Source organism: Cygnus olor, chromosome 14 (assembly GCF_009769625.2).
Source record: "Cygnus olor isolate bCygOlo1 chromosome 14, bCygOlo1.pri.v2, whole genome shotgun sequence".
NCBI classification, from domain to species: Eukaryota; Metazoa; Chordata; class Aves; order Anseriformes; family Anatidae; genus Cygnus; species Cygnus olor.
This window is the reverse complement of record NC_049182.1, coordinates 12033746-12050602: the sequence shown is the minus strand read 5'-3', so window position 1 is coordinate 12050602 and position 16857 is coordinate 12033746. Positions and strand designations below refer to the sequence as shown.

The following is a 16857-nucleotide window of genomic DNA, read 5'->3' as shown; positions in this document are numbered from 1 at the left end:
AGTAATGTTTCCTTCCAAAGAGTCTACTCAGGAATAGCAAGAGCACAAAGAAGTCCTGTTTGTGCTGTTGCCCAGAAGCACGATGTGCCTGCTTAACATGGTCTGCAGCATTTTGCAGCCAACTGCACCACATGGCAGCTTTCCCACTGTTGTAGAAGCAAAGCAGGCCCCTGAAAGCTGGATTTGCCTCTGGATCTCTGAGAGAGCTGGGAAGTATGAGTAGAGCGTATAGAGAGCATTGAGTACGTCTCCGAAGCAGCTCTTGTGCCCAGTGCATTACCAGGCTGCAGAAATCAGCTAATGCTCATGAACTGTGCAGGAGAGTAAGCACAGGAAAAGTTGTAAAAATAACTGGTTGCAGGGCAAAGACCTTGCATTTTTAATGATGACCTGTCCCTATGGAAGATCATCAAAGGAAGATGTATTAAACCGACCATTCTGACCAAGCATGCCCTCTGAGGAAGGCACAGCAGTGCAGCTGTAGTTAGGTTTAAGTGCTACCTCCACTAAAGCAAATGCCTTTTTATTGTCCTTTTTATTGATATGTTGATCCAGGAGAGAGATTGAATTTGAAGTATGTTAGTGCAGGATTTCCTCCAACAAAGCAGCAAGAGATGCTCAGGGAAGAGGGGTGCTGGGGCCTGGGCTGAGGGTGTGCTAACCCCCAAACACTGTTTGGAGGAGACCTGCCCGGAGCTGTGGTGCCACCCAGGGATCAGTAAGAGGCGCAGGTGTGTGTGCATGTGTGTACCTGTGGCATCTCCTGGGTGAGGATGTCCCAGAGAAATGGAGAGGAGAGGGAGGCAACTTCCTGATGGTCAATTGAACTTTGTTTGGGGTAAAAGAGATGCCAGTGAAATGCTCTAGAGAGTGACACAGTCCTGGGGAGGTGGCAAAGGCTATGAATTCCCAAGGTCAGGTGTGCTAACTGTTCATTTCCAATGCCTACGGTTTAGGTGCTAACTTTTGAGACCTCTCTTTGGGGAGCAACACCTGTGACTCCCATTCAAGGCAATGGCTCCATGCATTCTTTTAGATCCTGGGTGCTGTGGGGCTCACACACCAAGTAAATTGGTTGCATGAGTTGCAGAGGGGCTGCGGTACTCTCCTAACACCCAGCCAGCACCACCTGAAAATGGCAGAGAAGCTATCACCAGAGCTAATCTGGGAGAGGGAGATGCTTGCTACTACCACAAGGAGTCAGGTCCATTTGATGTTTTTATTACTTCTTGAGGCTGTTATTAATTTTATTGTATCACTTTGCATAATTCTCTTGTCTTTTGAAGCACTGAAACAGGCTAATGCAGTACAGGGTCTCAGGCAGTAGCTGTTTTGTGTTCTTTTTTTATCCTTAACGAACTGCAGAGGCCATTGCAGAATCCACTTGGCAGCATCAAATCCTTCACCCTACCTTCTAACTGGGACAGGGAATCTTCAATCTGCTCACAGACAGGCAGATGTGAGCTGGGACTGAAGCCACCAGCAGCAGCCATGTCTCTTTCATGTCCAAAGCCCAGTCCTCCTGCAGCTCTGACTCCCAAGGGCTCCTTTACATGTTCTTTCCCGCCCCCGCCACCACCAGAGAGCACATTACCTGCTTGCAGACAAGGACTTTTCTGGGTTAACCCCAAAAGCCACACTGCAGCCTCCCCAAGCCCAACACTGAGCAAGCAGGCGGTAGGAGGACAGCCACAGTGTGACCTTCTCAGGACCTCATCCAAAGGTGAGCTCCTTCCCACACCCAGCCAAGAGCCCCCCAGCAGATACAGGCTTGCCTGTTCCCAGTCGGTGCCTACCCCAGACACACACCTCTTCCTGCATTCCTGCTGCTCTTGCGGCAAGCTGGTGGGTGGCAAGCATCTAGGGAAAGCTCAAATGAGCCATAGAAAGCAATGCACAATAATAACAATAAGCCATTACCAGATTCAGCCCCTCTCCCCAGCAGTTCAGGGCATCTCCATTGCCTTTAATACATCTCTACCCATGCCTGGCCGTGACCCCAAAGTGTTCCTGAATACAGGCAGGAGACCTCAAGCCCCCAGCCTCTGGGTGAAGTGAATGAAATGAGCTCTCATGGGCCACTCCAGCAGTGAAGGAGGCCCGAGGGACACACACGTGTGCTGGAGCTGAGAGCCCTGCTCTGACAGCTCGGCCATGACCCCTGCATGGGGTGCAGCTGAGGCTCAGGGACAGCCAGGAGCCAGGGTGAGCTATTAAAATACAATTTATTGGTACAAATCAGACACCGTGAAACAAACTTGGTCTAGAAAGAGCTGTCACGTTTTGCACAGATGGGTTGGTGACAGGTGAGCGGTTGGCAATGCTGGCAGACAGACTGGGTGGACAGGTGGGGGGTGAGCAGGATGGGAGAGAGACAGTTCTGGGGCTGGAGTCCGGCCCCTGAGGGCACCTGGCAGCCTGGTAGAAGACCTTGAAGAGGAGCAAGGAACAGTGGGAGGCGTGTGTCCTGTGCAGGTGGGGCCCCAAGGCAGTTGTCCGAGGTGCTCAGAAAAATAAGATGCAGGTGAAGGCAGGAGGAGGGGAGAGGACCCATTGCTGTGCTGGGCCCCTCCACTGGCTGGAAACTCTGCCTTTCACATGGTGTTGCCTTGGGCTGGAGAGTTACCCAGCAGAGCCTCACCTTGTGCATCTCTCAGCTGCTAACAGCTCTTCTGGCCATCCCATGCTGTTCTCAGAGCAAGGCCTGGCTGTGTCCTGGACTTCTGGTCTCCAGCCCTGCTAGTGTCAGATCATGGTTTGAAGGGAAGCCCCTGTAATGGCTGGGTCTTGCACTCACTTTCTGGAGAAGCCAGACACCAACTTGTGCTCTGGACATGCAATGCATCCCTCTGGGTCTCAGGGCAGAGCAGCGGTTGCTGCCCTCGTTCGTAGCACCAGGCTTGCCTGGACCAGGCTTGGTCTGTGCAAATTGTCCGTGCCTCCTGGGGCAGAAGTACAGGCATGCAGCTCAATACATCCACACAGCCAGACAACACAAAGTGACAACGTTTACAGAGATGGATAGGAATGGGAAAACTCAAGGCAGATTTGCTGAAGTCTGGTCGTCCAGACCCCCAGCAGCAACTGCTGCCGACAGCTCTGCAGAAGGAGATGGGAGAAACACACCCACTGCCCCGGCCCTATCCTGTCCCAGTCTCTTGCTCCTTTCTCCACACCCTGGTGAGCCACCATCTCAGCAGCCCTGCAAACTCCTAGGTGGTTCACGGGTGGAGCTGTGTGCTGCAGATGGACCCAGCAGCTGAAACAATGCAGGTGATCCAGACCCAGCACTGGTCACTACTTCAGGTCGTTGTTGATGACCACGCTGTCAGGCATGTCGCAGTAAGTTGTCATCTTCTTCCTCTTGCCAAAGGTGGAGAAGCTGTTTCTGTTCTCCCGGCCTGGGAAAGGGGGCCCGTCTTTGCTGGAAAGCAGAGTGGGGGTGCCAGGGATGTAGACGTTGTGCTGATAATCCAGGGCCGGGATGTGCCCCGGGTACAAGGGGCTGTGCTGGGGTGCCCAGATGCTGTTGGCACCTGCTGAGGCCTTCTGAAACTCTGGAAGAAAGGAGTGGGTGTGACTGGCTTGGGGGAGGGCACAGCCACTGTTCAGTGGGACCGTCACGTCTGTCCCAGGGTGCAAGCCTACAGCCATGTGTCACCACCCTCCCTCCTTTCTGGGGGCCGGGGTATCCCTGGGCACACTGCTAGGAAAAGGGATGTGTGTGGGCCACTGCATCTCTGCCCAGGGACACCAAGTGGGTCTGCCCTTCCCCACCCCAGACCCCCACCACTAACCAGAGACAGGGGTCACCAACGTGCACAGCCTCTCGTGCTCCTTCTGCAGGGCTCTGCGGATTTCCCCCATGTCCTCCAGGCTCTGGGAGCTAAAGGGAAGAGACCAATTCAATGCTGCATCAGCGAGAACCTCCCAGTCCCCACATCCCCTTCCACCCATGCCCACTGAGTTTGGTACCTCTTCAGGGCAGGTCGCTGCATGCTGGGGGGCAGCCAGTCCGTGTTGGGCTGCTTGATCTGCAAAACACAGAGGGGGAAGGTGTGTCACTGGGAACAACTCTTAACCTTCAGTAAGCAGGGAGGTAAGACCTCGTCTCTTCTCTGCCCTCTTCTTGTGGGGAAGCAAGCAGCACATTCCCATTTTATAGACAGGGAAACTGAGGCAGAGCTGATCCAGTCTGCTCGCTCCCGGGCTTCTCCGCCCTCCTGAGACACTGGGGTTGTCACAGATGGAGATGCTTGCTCTCCACCTGTGGGAGTTCAATTGCCAAGGTCTGTCCTTCTGGGGAGAGAGAAGGGTTTCTCCTATTTCTATTAATTTTAAAAAGCCCTTCCTGCAGGTGTGATGACAGCTTAACCGGGGTCTCAGGCACCAAAGGATGAGAGGTTCAGAAATCATCTGCATACCCAATGTCCTGGGGGGCTGAAAACAACCAGAGGAAAGTCCCGTTAACACATGAGACAAGTGAGTCCAGCAGTGCAAGGCGACGCACGGGGAGAGCCTGTTGGCAGAGTCCTGTGCTCTCCTTGGAAGGGCTGTTTTATTAAGTCAGATATAAGTGGATTAGATGCCTCATTGCTCTCCATCCTTGTAATCGTGTTTTGGGAAGAGCCTTTCATCATGAAAATTAGACATTCCTCATTTCAGTACCTAACAAATGTTGACATCAGAATCCCTCCCTGAACTGCCCACTCCATACCCAGTGGCACAGCCCACGGCTTGGGTGCCAGAATGGGGACACAATCAGTGCCAGTGGGACTGGGACCAGCTCCAGATCCTGCACTGGGACACTGTGGCCACCGCCCTGGCATGGGGGAAGCAGAGAGGTGTCCCAGGGCAAATTGCTGACACAAAGGAGATGCCACTCCCACTGTCCCACCCCCAGGCACCAGTGCAGCTCCATTGCCTCTCATGCATACTAAAGGTGGTGGGGAGGGGATTTCCTCTGACCCCAGCCCAGCTTCCCCTGGTGGTTGCACCCATGGGGAAGCTCAGTGGAGGGTTCCCACAGCCTGATCCTAATTCCTGCACCGATCAAAGGTACCAGTTATTCTCTTGGTAAATCAGTGCCTGGTTTCTCCCACAGGTTTAGGGATGAGACCTCTCAGGGATGGGGCTGGGGGTCCGAGAGGAGTTCTGTGAGCCCAGCATGCCCCCCTTACCTGCTTGGAGACATGGAATTGCTGGCCGGGTTGGGATCGCTTCCCAGCAGCCGGCAGGTTCCCGGGGCCTTTCTCGTTGTTGCGGGGCAGGCTGCAGGGTTTGAGGAACATGAAGTCGCTCTGGGCAGACTCGGGACCAAGGCAGAGCTTGTAGCAGTAGCCCGGGGGGCCACCATCGGGGACATCAAGGTGGGCGGCTGTGCTTGTGGTGGGCTGTGCCGTAAGGTTGGATGTCTTGAGGCTATCAGGGGAGGACCTGGGCCTAGGACAGCAGTGGCAGCCATCATGTCGCCAGGAGCGCTGCTCTCCGCGGCACCGAATGGCTGTGAGGATGAGGATGGCCAGGAGGAAGGTGAAGGAGATGGAGCCCAGGGAGACAAGGAGGTAGAGTGTGAGTGGGGAGGAGGAAGAGTCCTCTGGGGGGAGACTGAAGTTGCTGAAGTCAGAGAGAGTCTGAGGCATGGTCTCCACCACAGAAAGCAGGAGGGACATGGTGGCTGAGAGCGCTGGCTGCCCCCCGTCACGCACCTGCACCACCAGCCGCTGCCGGGCTGCGTCCTGCTCCAGAAAGGAGCGGAGGGTGCGCAGCTCGCCCGTGTCTGGCGCCAGGCTGAAGAGGGTGAAGTCGGTGGCTTGGAGGAGCTGGTAGGAGAGGCGGGAGTTCAGCCCTGCATCCGCATCCACTGCTGACACCGTGCCCACCAAGTAGCCAGGCCCAGCTGACCGTGGCACCAGCTCGGTAGCCACAGAGCCATTGCGTGGCATGGGGGACACAATGACAGGAGCGTTGTCGTTCTGGTCCAGCACAAAGATGTGAACAGTGACGTTGGCACTGAGCGGGGGGAAGCCTGCGTCCTGCGCTTGCACCTGGATCTGGAAGCTGCGGATTTGCTCATAATCAAGGGAGCGCAGGGCATACATGTGCCCACTGTCCGAGTTGATGGACACATAGGTGCCCACTGGCATGCCATGGATGTGCCCATCAGCGATGGAGTAGGACAGATAGGCGTTCTGTTGGCAGTCGGGGTCCAAAGCACTGACGGAGCAGATGGAGGCTCCTGGCGCATTGTTCTCCATCACGTACACACTGTAGGAGGGCTGGAGGAAGCGTGGGGCGTTGTCATTCACATCGGACACTGGGATGGTGAGGGTGCTGCGGGTCAGCAGGGCAGGGGAGCCCATGTCCCGCGCTGTGATGCTTACATTATACTCGGGCACTACCTCCCGGTCCAATGCCTCTGTGGTCACCAGAGTGTAGTAGTTGCGGAAGGAGGAGCGGAGCTCGAAAGGCACATTGGGGCTGATCTCGCAGCTCACGCGCCCATTGTCCCCAGAGTCCTGGTCCAGAACACTGATGACCGCAATGACGGTGCCTGTTGGGGCATCCTCCTGCACAGGCGTGGACACAGAGGTGAGGGTCACCTCTGGCGCGTTGTCATTCACATCAAGGAGGTGCACAAGCACCCGACAGTGCACAGCCACAGCCGAGGGTCCGCGGTCCTTGGCTTGCACATAGAGCTCATGAAGGCTTGCCCGCTCATAGTCCAGGGGGCCCTTCAGCAGCACCTGCCCACTGCGGGGCTCCACACGGAAGAGCTCCCGGACGCGCGGTGGTGCATGCCCACTGAAGGAGTACTCGATCTCCCCGTTGGGACCCTCATCCAGGTCAGTGGCATTCAGCTGGATGACCAGGGTGCCGGCAGGGGCATCCTCAGGCAGGCTCACTCTGTATGAGGGCTGATCGAAGGCAGGCACATTGTCATTAGCGTCCAGCACTGTGATGAGGATGTGGGCTGTGCCTGAGCGCCTGGGGATGCCGCCATCGAGAGCAGTGAGCAGCACCCGGTGCGTGCGTTGCTGCTCGCGGTCCAGGGTGCGCTCCAGCACCAGCTCCGCAAACTTGCTGGCGTCGCTGCGTGTCTGCACCTCAAGTGAGAAGAAGCCATTGGGGCTGAGCTGGTAGGTGTGCACCGAGTTGGTACCCACGTCAGGATCCTGGGCGCTCTCAAGCGGGAAGCGGGCACCAAGCACGGCAGACTCGGCCACCTCCAACACGTACTCTTGCCAGGGGAATGTGGGCGCGTGGTCATTGATGTCCAGCACCTCCACCTCCACACGGTACAGCTCCAGCGGGCTCTCGACGAGCAGCTGCAGGTGGAGCAGGCAGGTGCCCCCCGCCTCGCACACCTCCTCCCGGTCGATCCGCTCGTTCACGAAGAGGATCCCGTTCTCCAGGTTCACCTCCAGGTGCTGCCTGGCCCCGGCCCGGGCCACGATGCGGAACCGCCGCGCCGACAGCGTGGACACGTCCAGCCCCAGGTCCTCGCCGAGGTTGGCCACGAAGGCGCCGTGCTCCTGCTCCTCGGGCACGGCGTAGCGCAGCTGCCCGCTCGCGGAGCGCGGCGCGGCCAGGAGGAAGAGGAGGAGGAGGAGGGAGGGGAGGAAAAGCTGCCCCCGCCCGCAGCCTGCCCCGGCCCCCATGGCCCCGCAGACCCTCTTCGGCGCCCACCCGCCGTGCTCGTCTTTCCCTTTGCACTTCCAAGGAGTTTCGGGGACGGCGGGGGGGCCCCCCCCGGGGTTTCGGCACCGCAGTGCCGGCCCGAGCCGCGGCCGCCGCTTAACCCCTTCCCCGCCGCGGCCCCGGAGCCGCGTTAAAGGCGGGGGGAGCCCGCGGCGGGACCGAGCGTTGCCCCCGCGCCCCTGGAGCCGGTGTTACCCCGCGGATGCAGCGCTGGTCCCCCCGGTATATTAAGAGGAGCCCGGATCGCGGCGGCTGCCAAATCCCCCGGCTGCGTCCCCCGCCGTGCCGGTCCTAACCTTCAGCAGATGGTTAAGCCCCTCCGGACTTGATTACATTTCCCCGCACACCGTTTTCCTTGTAATGCGGAGTTTTTAATTACCGGAGCAGGGGGGATTACAGCCCCGGATAAAGCTGAGCCCAGCAGCGCGGAGGCACGGAGAGACCCCCCCACTCCCCCCGGCCCCCGCCTGCCTCCGCCCCCGACCCCTCCTGCCCTCGGCCGCGATCCCGCCGGGGACCGGGCGCCGGGCTCCCCCCGCAGCGGGGGGACACCGGCAGAAACTTTCCGCCGGCCGCGGACCGAGCCCCGCTTCCCGTCCGGCCCCCACAGGGCGACCCCCGCCCCGCCCCGGTACCGGCCCGGTGCCGCCGCTGGACGATCCTCGCTGCCCCCCGCTCTCCGGTAGCTCCGCCGGCGCCGTCCGCAGGCGCCCGGTATCGGGACGGGGCGGACGCCCCGGCCCCCCGTGATGAGGTCCTGGATAATCCCCTAACGATCTAGTCAAGGGGATCGGCGGGGCTCGGAGCGGCTGGAGCTGCGCACGGATATTTTACCGCCTTTGTCTCTGCCTCCCGGTCCCCAGTGGGCTCCCGGGGAAGGGAACCGCCGGCACCGGCCGGCCCCCGAGAGCCCGGCGTGGGCGGCAGGATGCGGGGGCGAGCCCGGCGGCAGCGGGGCTGGGGGGGTTACGGGGCCGGCGAGGGGGGGGAATTGGTCCCTGGGAGCGCAGCGCGACCCACGCGGGACGTGCCGCTCGTGGGGCTGCCGCTTAGGGAGAGACGTGGGAAGGGGTGGGGTGGCCGCGGGGTGACGCCGCGGGACGGACAGGTGACAAGAGGCGCCGCCGGGTCACGCGTGTGTTCGGACGCGAGTGGGAGCGCTAGAATCGGGACGACTCCCGGTAAGTGAAGCCCGAGCTGGGTTGGAAGCACCGATCACTGCCAGCCCGTTCCCTGCACCATCTTCCAAGCCCTGGCGTCGCCGTTGCCGCCCCCCTCCCCATTTCGATCTGTTTCCTTCTCATCCCTGATGTGACCCCACAACCCTCGATCTGCACCCCCCGCAATCTCCGATCCGCCGCCCCCTCCCCAGTCTGTCCCTCCATGGCTGACCTGCATCTCCCCCAGCCCACCCGGTGCTGGGGTAGGGCTGCGCCAGGAGCGCTCTGAGGGATGCTCAGGACCGGGAGGTACTGGGGAGACCGGGGAGAGGGGGGATTTACGGGGGTTTCGTTCTCCCATTCCTCTCCCATCTCCAACCAAGTGTGTTCCGGGAAATCCTCAGAACTGTTCTCACCCTTTTGTTTAATTCAGATTTAAATGTTCATTCTCTCCACCAAGGGTTCAATCTGCTCCCGGCAGGATCTGACAATCCCTGCTCACCCCCCCCCACCCCCCGCCATCTCCCCCACTCAATTCTGTCTGTGCTTCTCTGGCTCTGCTGGGTGAAGCCCCCCCCCGTGCAGCTCATTGCGGCTTCTTTTGGGGGGGGCAATCTGTCCCTCTCCCCCACTGATTCCCTCCTCTAATGGAAGTAATGGGACAGCCCCATCCTGTTCCTCTTCCTCACCTCCCCCAAACTTGGGGTCCCTTCCTGCCCCCCCATCCGTGCCCAGCCCCTGCACTGAGACACCCCAATGTTCGTGCTTTACCGACCACCGAAACTCCTGCTGCATGCCCAGCCTCAGCCCCTCTGGACCCTCCTCTCCCCCATGTCCAGGACTGCAGTGGGCCAAGGTCAAAAGGGACGACTGGGGGGGGGCGGGGGGGGGGCATAAGCTGTCTTGAGGATCCTGGGGGGAATGGCACAGGTTGGGGGTGACTGGGGGTGCTGCAGAGGGACAAGGACCCAAAAGACACCCTTCTGTTGGGGTGTGGGGGGGTCATAGCAGAGGGCAGCTGGATGGGGGATATGGCATGGGGACAGCCCAGCACCCCACCTAACACCCAGTTCACATCCTTTGGATTTTACATTCCCTCTTATCATCCAGACAAGCATTCAGCTGTCACCCCTGCTCTCTTGGGGTAAGGAGCCAGGGCACAGCTATAAGCTTGGTTTTGGAAGACATTGGAAGCTAGGAAAAGGGGGGCTTGGCTTGCTGTGAGATGTCTTGGCACAGCGGGTGGGTGGCCGGTTGCCGCAGGTCAACACTGATGTGCCTTGGCAGGCCAGCCAGGGAGATCAGGATGGGACGCAGCAGGAGGTGCCGCAGGTTGAGCCACCTTGGAAAAGCCGTGCAGAGAGCAAAGGGGGGGGGCAGGCAGCCAGCTGCCCGCCAGCACCAAGCCTTGCCCAGCCACCACTGTCGCTCTGTTTCCCCGACCGCTGCGTTGTGGGGCAGAAGAAGGGTCTGAAAGTGAAGCCGTCCCTGTCTGACTGTATATCCCTTCCCCCAGCTCCCCAAGGCACCCGTGTGCCCAGCCATGCATGTGGGCTTGTTGCTCCCTTCTTGCTAGAAGCGAGAGCAGCTATAGTTCGCATTGCCCATGAGGGAAACCACAGCGGGGGGGGGCTCCCGTTGGAAGATGAGAACAAGCCCGGTTGTTTGCTGGCCCTGCAGCTTGTACATCACTCCCCCATTGCCTGCGCAGGGTCAGATGCCGGAGGCTTGGCTCTCTGAAGCCACAAGGCTCCTTCTCTGCTGAAGTTTTTGCTCCCTGCCTTCCCTTGGGGAGAAAAAACAGTGCCCTGAAGGGGATGGTGGCCATCTCTATGTGTTTATCAGGGCTAGGGGGGCACCCTGCCTGCCCTTGGGTGCTGGTATGTGAAGCATTAAGCAGGTATCAAACCATACTAGGACCATACTGGTCTCCTCAGTATGAGAAAGACACTGATGAAATGGAGCCAGTGCAGTGGAGGTCACTGATACAGCCAGAGTCTGGAGTGCACATGGTGTGAGGAGAGGCTGAGACCCTCATTAGACTGGAGGAGAGAACACAGCTGAGGATCTAATTGCCCTCCTCAGTTCCTTGAAGGAAAGATGGAGCCTATCTCCTTTCGGGGTGCCCTGGGAGAGAATGAGAAGCTATGGGCACAAGATGGTCAAGGAAAATTCATCTCAGGTATCAGGAAAAAAGAGACCTCCGGAGGTCCAGAGTGAGCAGAATTACAATGGAGTTCTGAAAACCCCAGTCTGTAACAGCCCACCCTGCTCAGAGGTGAAGTGGCCACCGAGGCGAGGGACACTGATGGACAGGGTGCGTCAGCGGAGATTTCTTGTGTCCTCCGTATGGGACACAAACTTCATGGCAACTCAGAAAGCCAGTGTCTCTGTTCCTATTTCAGAGGGGGAGATTTTCTTGCAAGCCCAAGCCTGCACAAGGAGCTTGTTCCAAGGCTGCTGCTTTGCTCCTCTGGAACATCAGATCCATATCAGAAGGAGAAGGGCGGGGTCCCCACTGTGCTGGGTCTGGCACTTGTCCTCTCCTGGACACCTTCTTAGAGGTCTCCCCTAAAATGCCCTGTGATAACATGTCCTCTCCTGGGACTCTGAGAAGGACTGAGAAGGAAGGGGGATCAGTGAGGAGGAAAGTAAGGGTGGACAGTGGTAAGATGCTTGCATGGGAAAATGGAAGAGGCTTTGGGAAAGAGGCGCTGATGCCTCTGCTCTATCAGGCACCAGCATGGCCATTCCTGGAATACTGCACACAGTGCCTGTGTCTGAAGTTTTGTCAGAAGATTTAAAAAAAAATAAAAAATTAAAAAAAAAAAAAAAGATTAAAGGCTTGGAAAAACTAACTTACAGCGAGAAGCTTAAGTGAAACTGCCTGAACTCTGTGCAGGAATAAGGAGGAGGAGGTTTGACCGTAGAGCCAGGGAGGTGTTACAAGGAAAAAATGCTGGGGACAACAGAATAGCTAAAGGCATACAAACCCATGGCCTGAGCCAGACAACTTCATGCATTGGTCACTGTGAGGGGATCACGCTGTCCGGACTGATGATGGTGTCTGTCTCTTGGCGTCTGTAGAAGAGAAGATTTGGGTTCATCAAGCCGAGGTTCCCCAATGCATCAGGATGAAATGGAAAGATTGCTCCAGGGAAGAAGGGCTCAGGTAGACCTCACATCCTCCATTCTCCTCTCCTCTCCTCTCCTCTCCTCTCCTCTCCTCTCCTCTCCTCTCCTCTCCTCTCCTCTCCTCCCGTCTCCTCGCAGAGGGGTGGGAGTTGGGTTTGATGTTTCCTTGTCCTCCCCACACACATCGCCTTGCATCAACAGCCAAACAACAAACGTGCCTGCATTTCTCCTCAAAGCCCTGTATCTCTGGGCTAGGTTGGCAGTTTCAGGAAGGAAAGGCAGAAAAAGGCACGTTCTCCTTGGTCCCCACTTCTGTTTTGTGGCCTTCTGCTCCTACGGAGCCATCCTGGATCTCTGGGGATGCATCTCTGTAGAAGAAATTGCAGTTCTTCTAGTGCTGGACAGCTATGGGAATGTTTCCTGCTCCCAAGTGCCCCCCTCGCTTCTTTTTGTGTTCCCATTCCCAGGACAGGGACCACCCCTAACTTCCCCCCGACCCCCTGCCAGGCCCTCTGAGATGCCCCCAGCATCCCTGCCCGCCCCAGGCAGCTCCCCACATCTTTCTCCCCCCACCCCAGCCCTACTTCTTTCCTCCCTGTCGGGGAGATCAGTCGCTGAGGGTGCCGACGACGCGCAGCCTCCGACCCCCCCGGGAGGCTGGGGGTGGTGTTATGCTGCAAGAAGGCGAAGCTGCCATCAGCAGGCGCTTTGATCTGCAGACAATTACAGATGAGTGTAGGACCTTGCCTCATTCAGCCAATAAATAATGGAATTTGTGCGTTGACACAGACAGATTCCCCCAAACTGTCAGAGAAGGGGAGACAGAGAATGAGAGGCTGGGGAAGGGGAGAGGAGCAGGCAGGGAGGGAAGAGGAGGGCACGTGGGGAAACAGGGAGCGACGGCAAGGGAGAGGAGAATGAGTTGGGGAGGCAGAGCTGGTGAGGGGAACAGGACGGGAAGGAGCCTGTGGAGGAAGAACAGCACGAGGGAGCACATATTTGTAGAGGGGAAGGAAAATCAGACAGGAGCTGTGGGTGGGAAGGGGGGTGATGCATGCACAGCGGGCTGGAAGCAGAGGAAAAAAATCTGGAGGCGGAAAAGAAAGAGAAGGAGGAACAAAGGCACGTCCGTGCCCCTGGGCTCACTGCAGCCTGGTGGATCACATGCTGCTGAGAGCAGAGACCATATTCCCACTCCGCAGAGGAGCTATGGCCCCCCGAGGCGCCCAGCACAGCCCAGCAGCACCAGCACACGTGGGATCCGGGCAGACGCTTCCAGCAGCAGCAATCTGCTCCGAGAGCACAAATCTCCTGAAGAGGTCCTGCGGATGCCCGGTCCTGGTGCTCCCCTGCTCCTCCCCATCACTGCCCTTCTTCAGCCTGGAGCTGTTTGTTCTCCAGCTGATGAAGGTTTTTACTTAGCTTGCAATAAAGAAACAGCTCCCCTCTGCTCATGAGCCCCTCCGCAGAGCCCACCAGCTGCATGCAGCTGGAGGAGCAGATCTGATGGCATGGGGGAGCCACTGGGGCCACCACCTTCCTCCCCTTTAGAGCACTCAAGAGCACCACTGCTTCCCTCTTGGCCTAACCTGGCTCAGCCTTGAGCATAAAGTGTGTGGAGGGTGGCCCAGCTTGCTCGGGTCTCCAGGACAAGCACGACCTCGGTGTAGGCATCCCCTGCTCCCTGCTTCCCATATGGAAAATGGTGGCCTCCAAGCTCTGGATGGGAAGCAAACACCTCCCACCTCAGTGAAGCTCCCCCCCCACATCTCTACCTTCCCCTACCGCAGTCTTCCGTCCCTTCTCTGGACACACCGGATCCAGCCAGGGCTCAGACCCTCACTTTGCAGGTATTTAAGGTCTCCCCCGGGGACACCTCCTCCCCGTGGCTGAGGAAAGCAGGGACAGGTTGGGCTGAGGTTGATGGAGCCTGGAAGGGGACACTGGTGGCCGTGCTGCCATCTCAGCGGCTTCCATGGAACAGAGGGTACAGGCCCACCGGGATGGAGGTGGCACTTAGGGAACAGGGTGTCCATAGAGCTGGTGGGCTGCGGGCAGGCAGAAAGACCAGCTCCAGGGTGCTGTGGGGAGGTGTCGGAGCAGAACGATTCAGCTGGTCAGTGCATGGGGCCAGGCTGGGACCCCCTTCTTCTGAATCTCTTCCCCAGTTTCCCTGATGTGGGGGAAAACCCTGGCATTTTATTGGGATAGTGGGAATGCTGGGCTGGGTCTGGCTGCTGCTGCTCTTGTCCTGAACACGGCCTGGAGACAGCAACAGAGCCAGCCTTGCCCAGGCTGTGGCAGCAGAGAAGGCAGGGAGGAGGGTGCACAGCAGCCCCCCCGCTGCCTCTGAAGGTAGGAAGAAAGGGGGAAAGCAGCTTCATGCTGCATGTGGTGCTCAGCCCCTCCATAGGGCTTCAGCCCCCCCCCCCCTCCCCCCCCCAGTAGGGGATCAGGGAAGAAGATATCTGTGAGAGAAGACATGGTGAGAGCAAGATGGATTTTTGTTTTCTCTGGAGTCTGCTGTGACGCCTGAGCGCTTCTCCAAACGCTGCCATCAATATTTAATTGGATGGAGCAGTAATAGGCAGGCTGAGGCTGACCGTAGCCCCCAGCCTGGCAGGGGCTGAGGTGCACACAGGTCTGGGGGGATCCTGCACGCCCTGAGCAACTGCTCCACGGCCCGGGCAGAGCCTTGCACCCTCTGCCAGGTGCTGAGAGCAAGAACCAAGCTCCGAACACAGAGACACGAGCCAGGTAATGGCAGGCTGAGTATAAGAGCCATATAAATCGCCTCTCCTTCCTCTACCAGCTCCTGGTTGGCCCACTTTTAACCTGGGGAAGAGCTACACCAAAAGGGGCTGCGGGCAGGGCAAGAGTGAAGCGGGAAGCAGCGGGCACGGAGCAGCTGGGCACCATTTGCTGATGGCAGGGAGCAGGCCAGAGAGCTGCAGAGCTGAGACCTACCCAGACAAAACCCTAAGATCTACAAGGGCATGTGCAGCACCAGCAAGAGATGAATAGTGCTAACGAAGAGCCAAGGACTATCCTGCTCCCGTGCTGGGGGCAGTGAGCAAAGTGTTAAAGAGTCCACAGCAGCACTGAGCAGTGGTGGGAGCGAAGGGTTAACACAGAGCGCGCAGAGAATGCTATCTGTCTCTTCTCTAAATATTATTTCCTCCCATGAAACTAGCTTTTCATCCTTGGCTAGAGGCAGCTCCTGCTGCTGGGAATCTGGCAAGAGCTTGTATCCGCTCCTGCACACGCCAGCGCTCCCAGCAAGCGGGCGGACAAAGCCGCGCTCCCCAGGGGCAGCACCGGGGCGGCAGCACGGAGATGCTGGCACCGGGAGGAGGGTGCTCGGCCCGGGGCTGCAGATGGCCTCGGGCTTGAGCTTAGGGATCAGGCTTTAGCAGAAGGCTGGGAAGAATCTCTTAAATCGTCTCCCACCCCCCTGTACTGCAGAGGGATTTCCTTCCCCCTCTCCCAAGCAAGGGGCAGGGTGGTGGGGAATTGCAAGTAGCGGCAAGCTGAGCGGCCGAAAGGCTCAGTCAGCCCCAGCCAGGCTCTGACCCAGCGAGGAGAGGAAGGCATGCAGGAGCACCTCACCCCTTGGGGGGGCTGCATGCACCATAGGGAAACCAAGGCAACAAACTGGGAAAGCTGAAGGGTGCGGTGCAGCCTCTGCCCTTTCCCCAGCCAGGCTCTACCGGACCACAGCACAGCTCAGAAGCATTTGTCCAAACTTAATTCGGGCTGCAACAAGGGTCTGGGTGTCTGCAGAGCTGGTGGCTGGGATAAAATGGCTGCTACTAAATCTTGTCTGAAACAACCTAAACTTCTAATGTGTATGAAATGGAACCACAGCAGCGTCCCTTTGCTGCCCCAGAGGGCACAAAGGCACAGGCGTCTTCTCCCTCCCATTCAGCTGGAGCCACGTGCTGCAGTCTGAGCAGCGCTGGGTACGTGGCTGGAATGAAAGTCGCCTTGCAGCTGAAGTGCTTGGGGAGTATTTGCTGAAGTCAAAGGATTGCCAAGTTAAAAGGGTCAAATCTCCAAGGACAGTTGTATCTGAGTGGCTATATATCATTTCAATAGCATCTTCAACGGGGATTATAATCTGAATTGAAGTGGAAAGACCCGAGGCAATGAAGCTGTCAGCAGTCTAAGATTAAGGAATTAAAACAGCAGCAGAGCATTACAGGATTTGTTCTAGATGTATTAGAAAGAGCAGGCTAAACGCACTTCAGCCTTCCTTGGGTCAGAAATTTCATAAAAGTACAGAGAAGGGCAAGAACAAGGATCTCATCAATATACATAAAAGAGAGAGGGAGCGAGACAGAGCTATGAAAACCCAGCCACGCAAAATGTAAATCCTAACTGGAGACGGAAATGAGTCACACACGGTTTGACTGAAGTAAATAAAAGCAGAAATGAAGTGGATTTAGGGGAGGGCAGAGGTGAAACGACACTGAAAGCCAGTAGACAGGGTAAAAGCGCCCCTTGGTATATGAAGGCTGGTAAATTCTGGAATGCAGCCCAGTCTGCTCTTGGATTGCCTAATGGAAATGCAGGTCCCCGGTGTTGTCCACACCTCCCTTCCCTCTCCCAGTTTCTTACATGCCTCTCCAGAACTACTTTAAAATGCAAAAAATGGCAGCAGCTGCCTGCACAGGGGAGCTGGCGGCTGAGCAAGTACCCGCTCAGGGAGAGGGCAGACAAGCCCTACCTTTGCATTTTCTGAGGGCCCCAGAAGACTACCACTAGCTTTGTGCACCTCAGGAGACATCAGCAACTTTTCTCAATGGGAGGCAGAAGCTCTCAAAACAAAGAAGGAATAAGACTCCCACCAAAGGGCCAA

The 16857-nt window shown here is 57.7% G+C and overlaps 1 protein-coding gene across 1 annotated transcript; it reads right to left on the bottom strand.

Annotated features, from left to right (window-relative positions):
* Nucleotides 1-2218: 2218 nt before the first annotated feature.
* LOC121078037 (protocadherin-10-like) lies at nt 2219-7661 on the bottom strand. The gene is made up of 4 exons (XM_040573732.1): nt 5181-7661; nt 3976-4034; nt 3798-3886; nt 2219-3557 (listed from the first exon to the last, which is right to left on the bottom strand). Exons 1-4 carry the CDS (start codon nt 7659-7661, stop codon nt 3298-3300), a joined length of 2889 nt encoding a protein of 962 aa, XP_040429666.1. The 3' UTR covers nt 2219-3297.
* Between the last annotated feature and the right edge of the window lie 9196 nt (nt 7662-16857).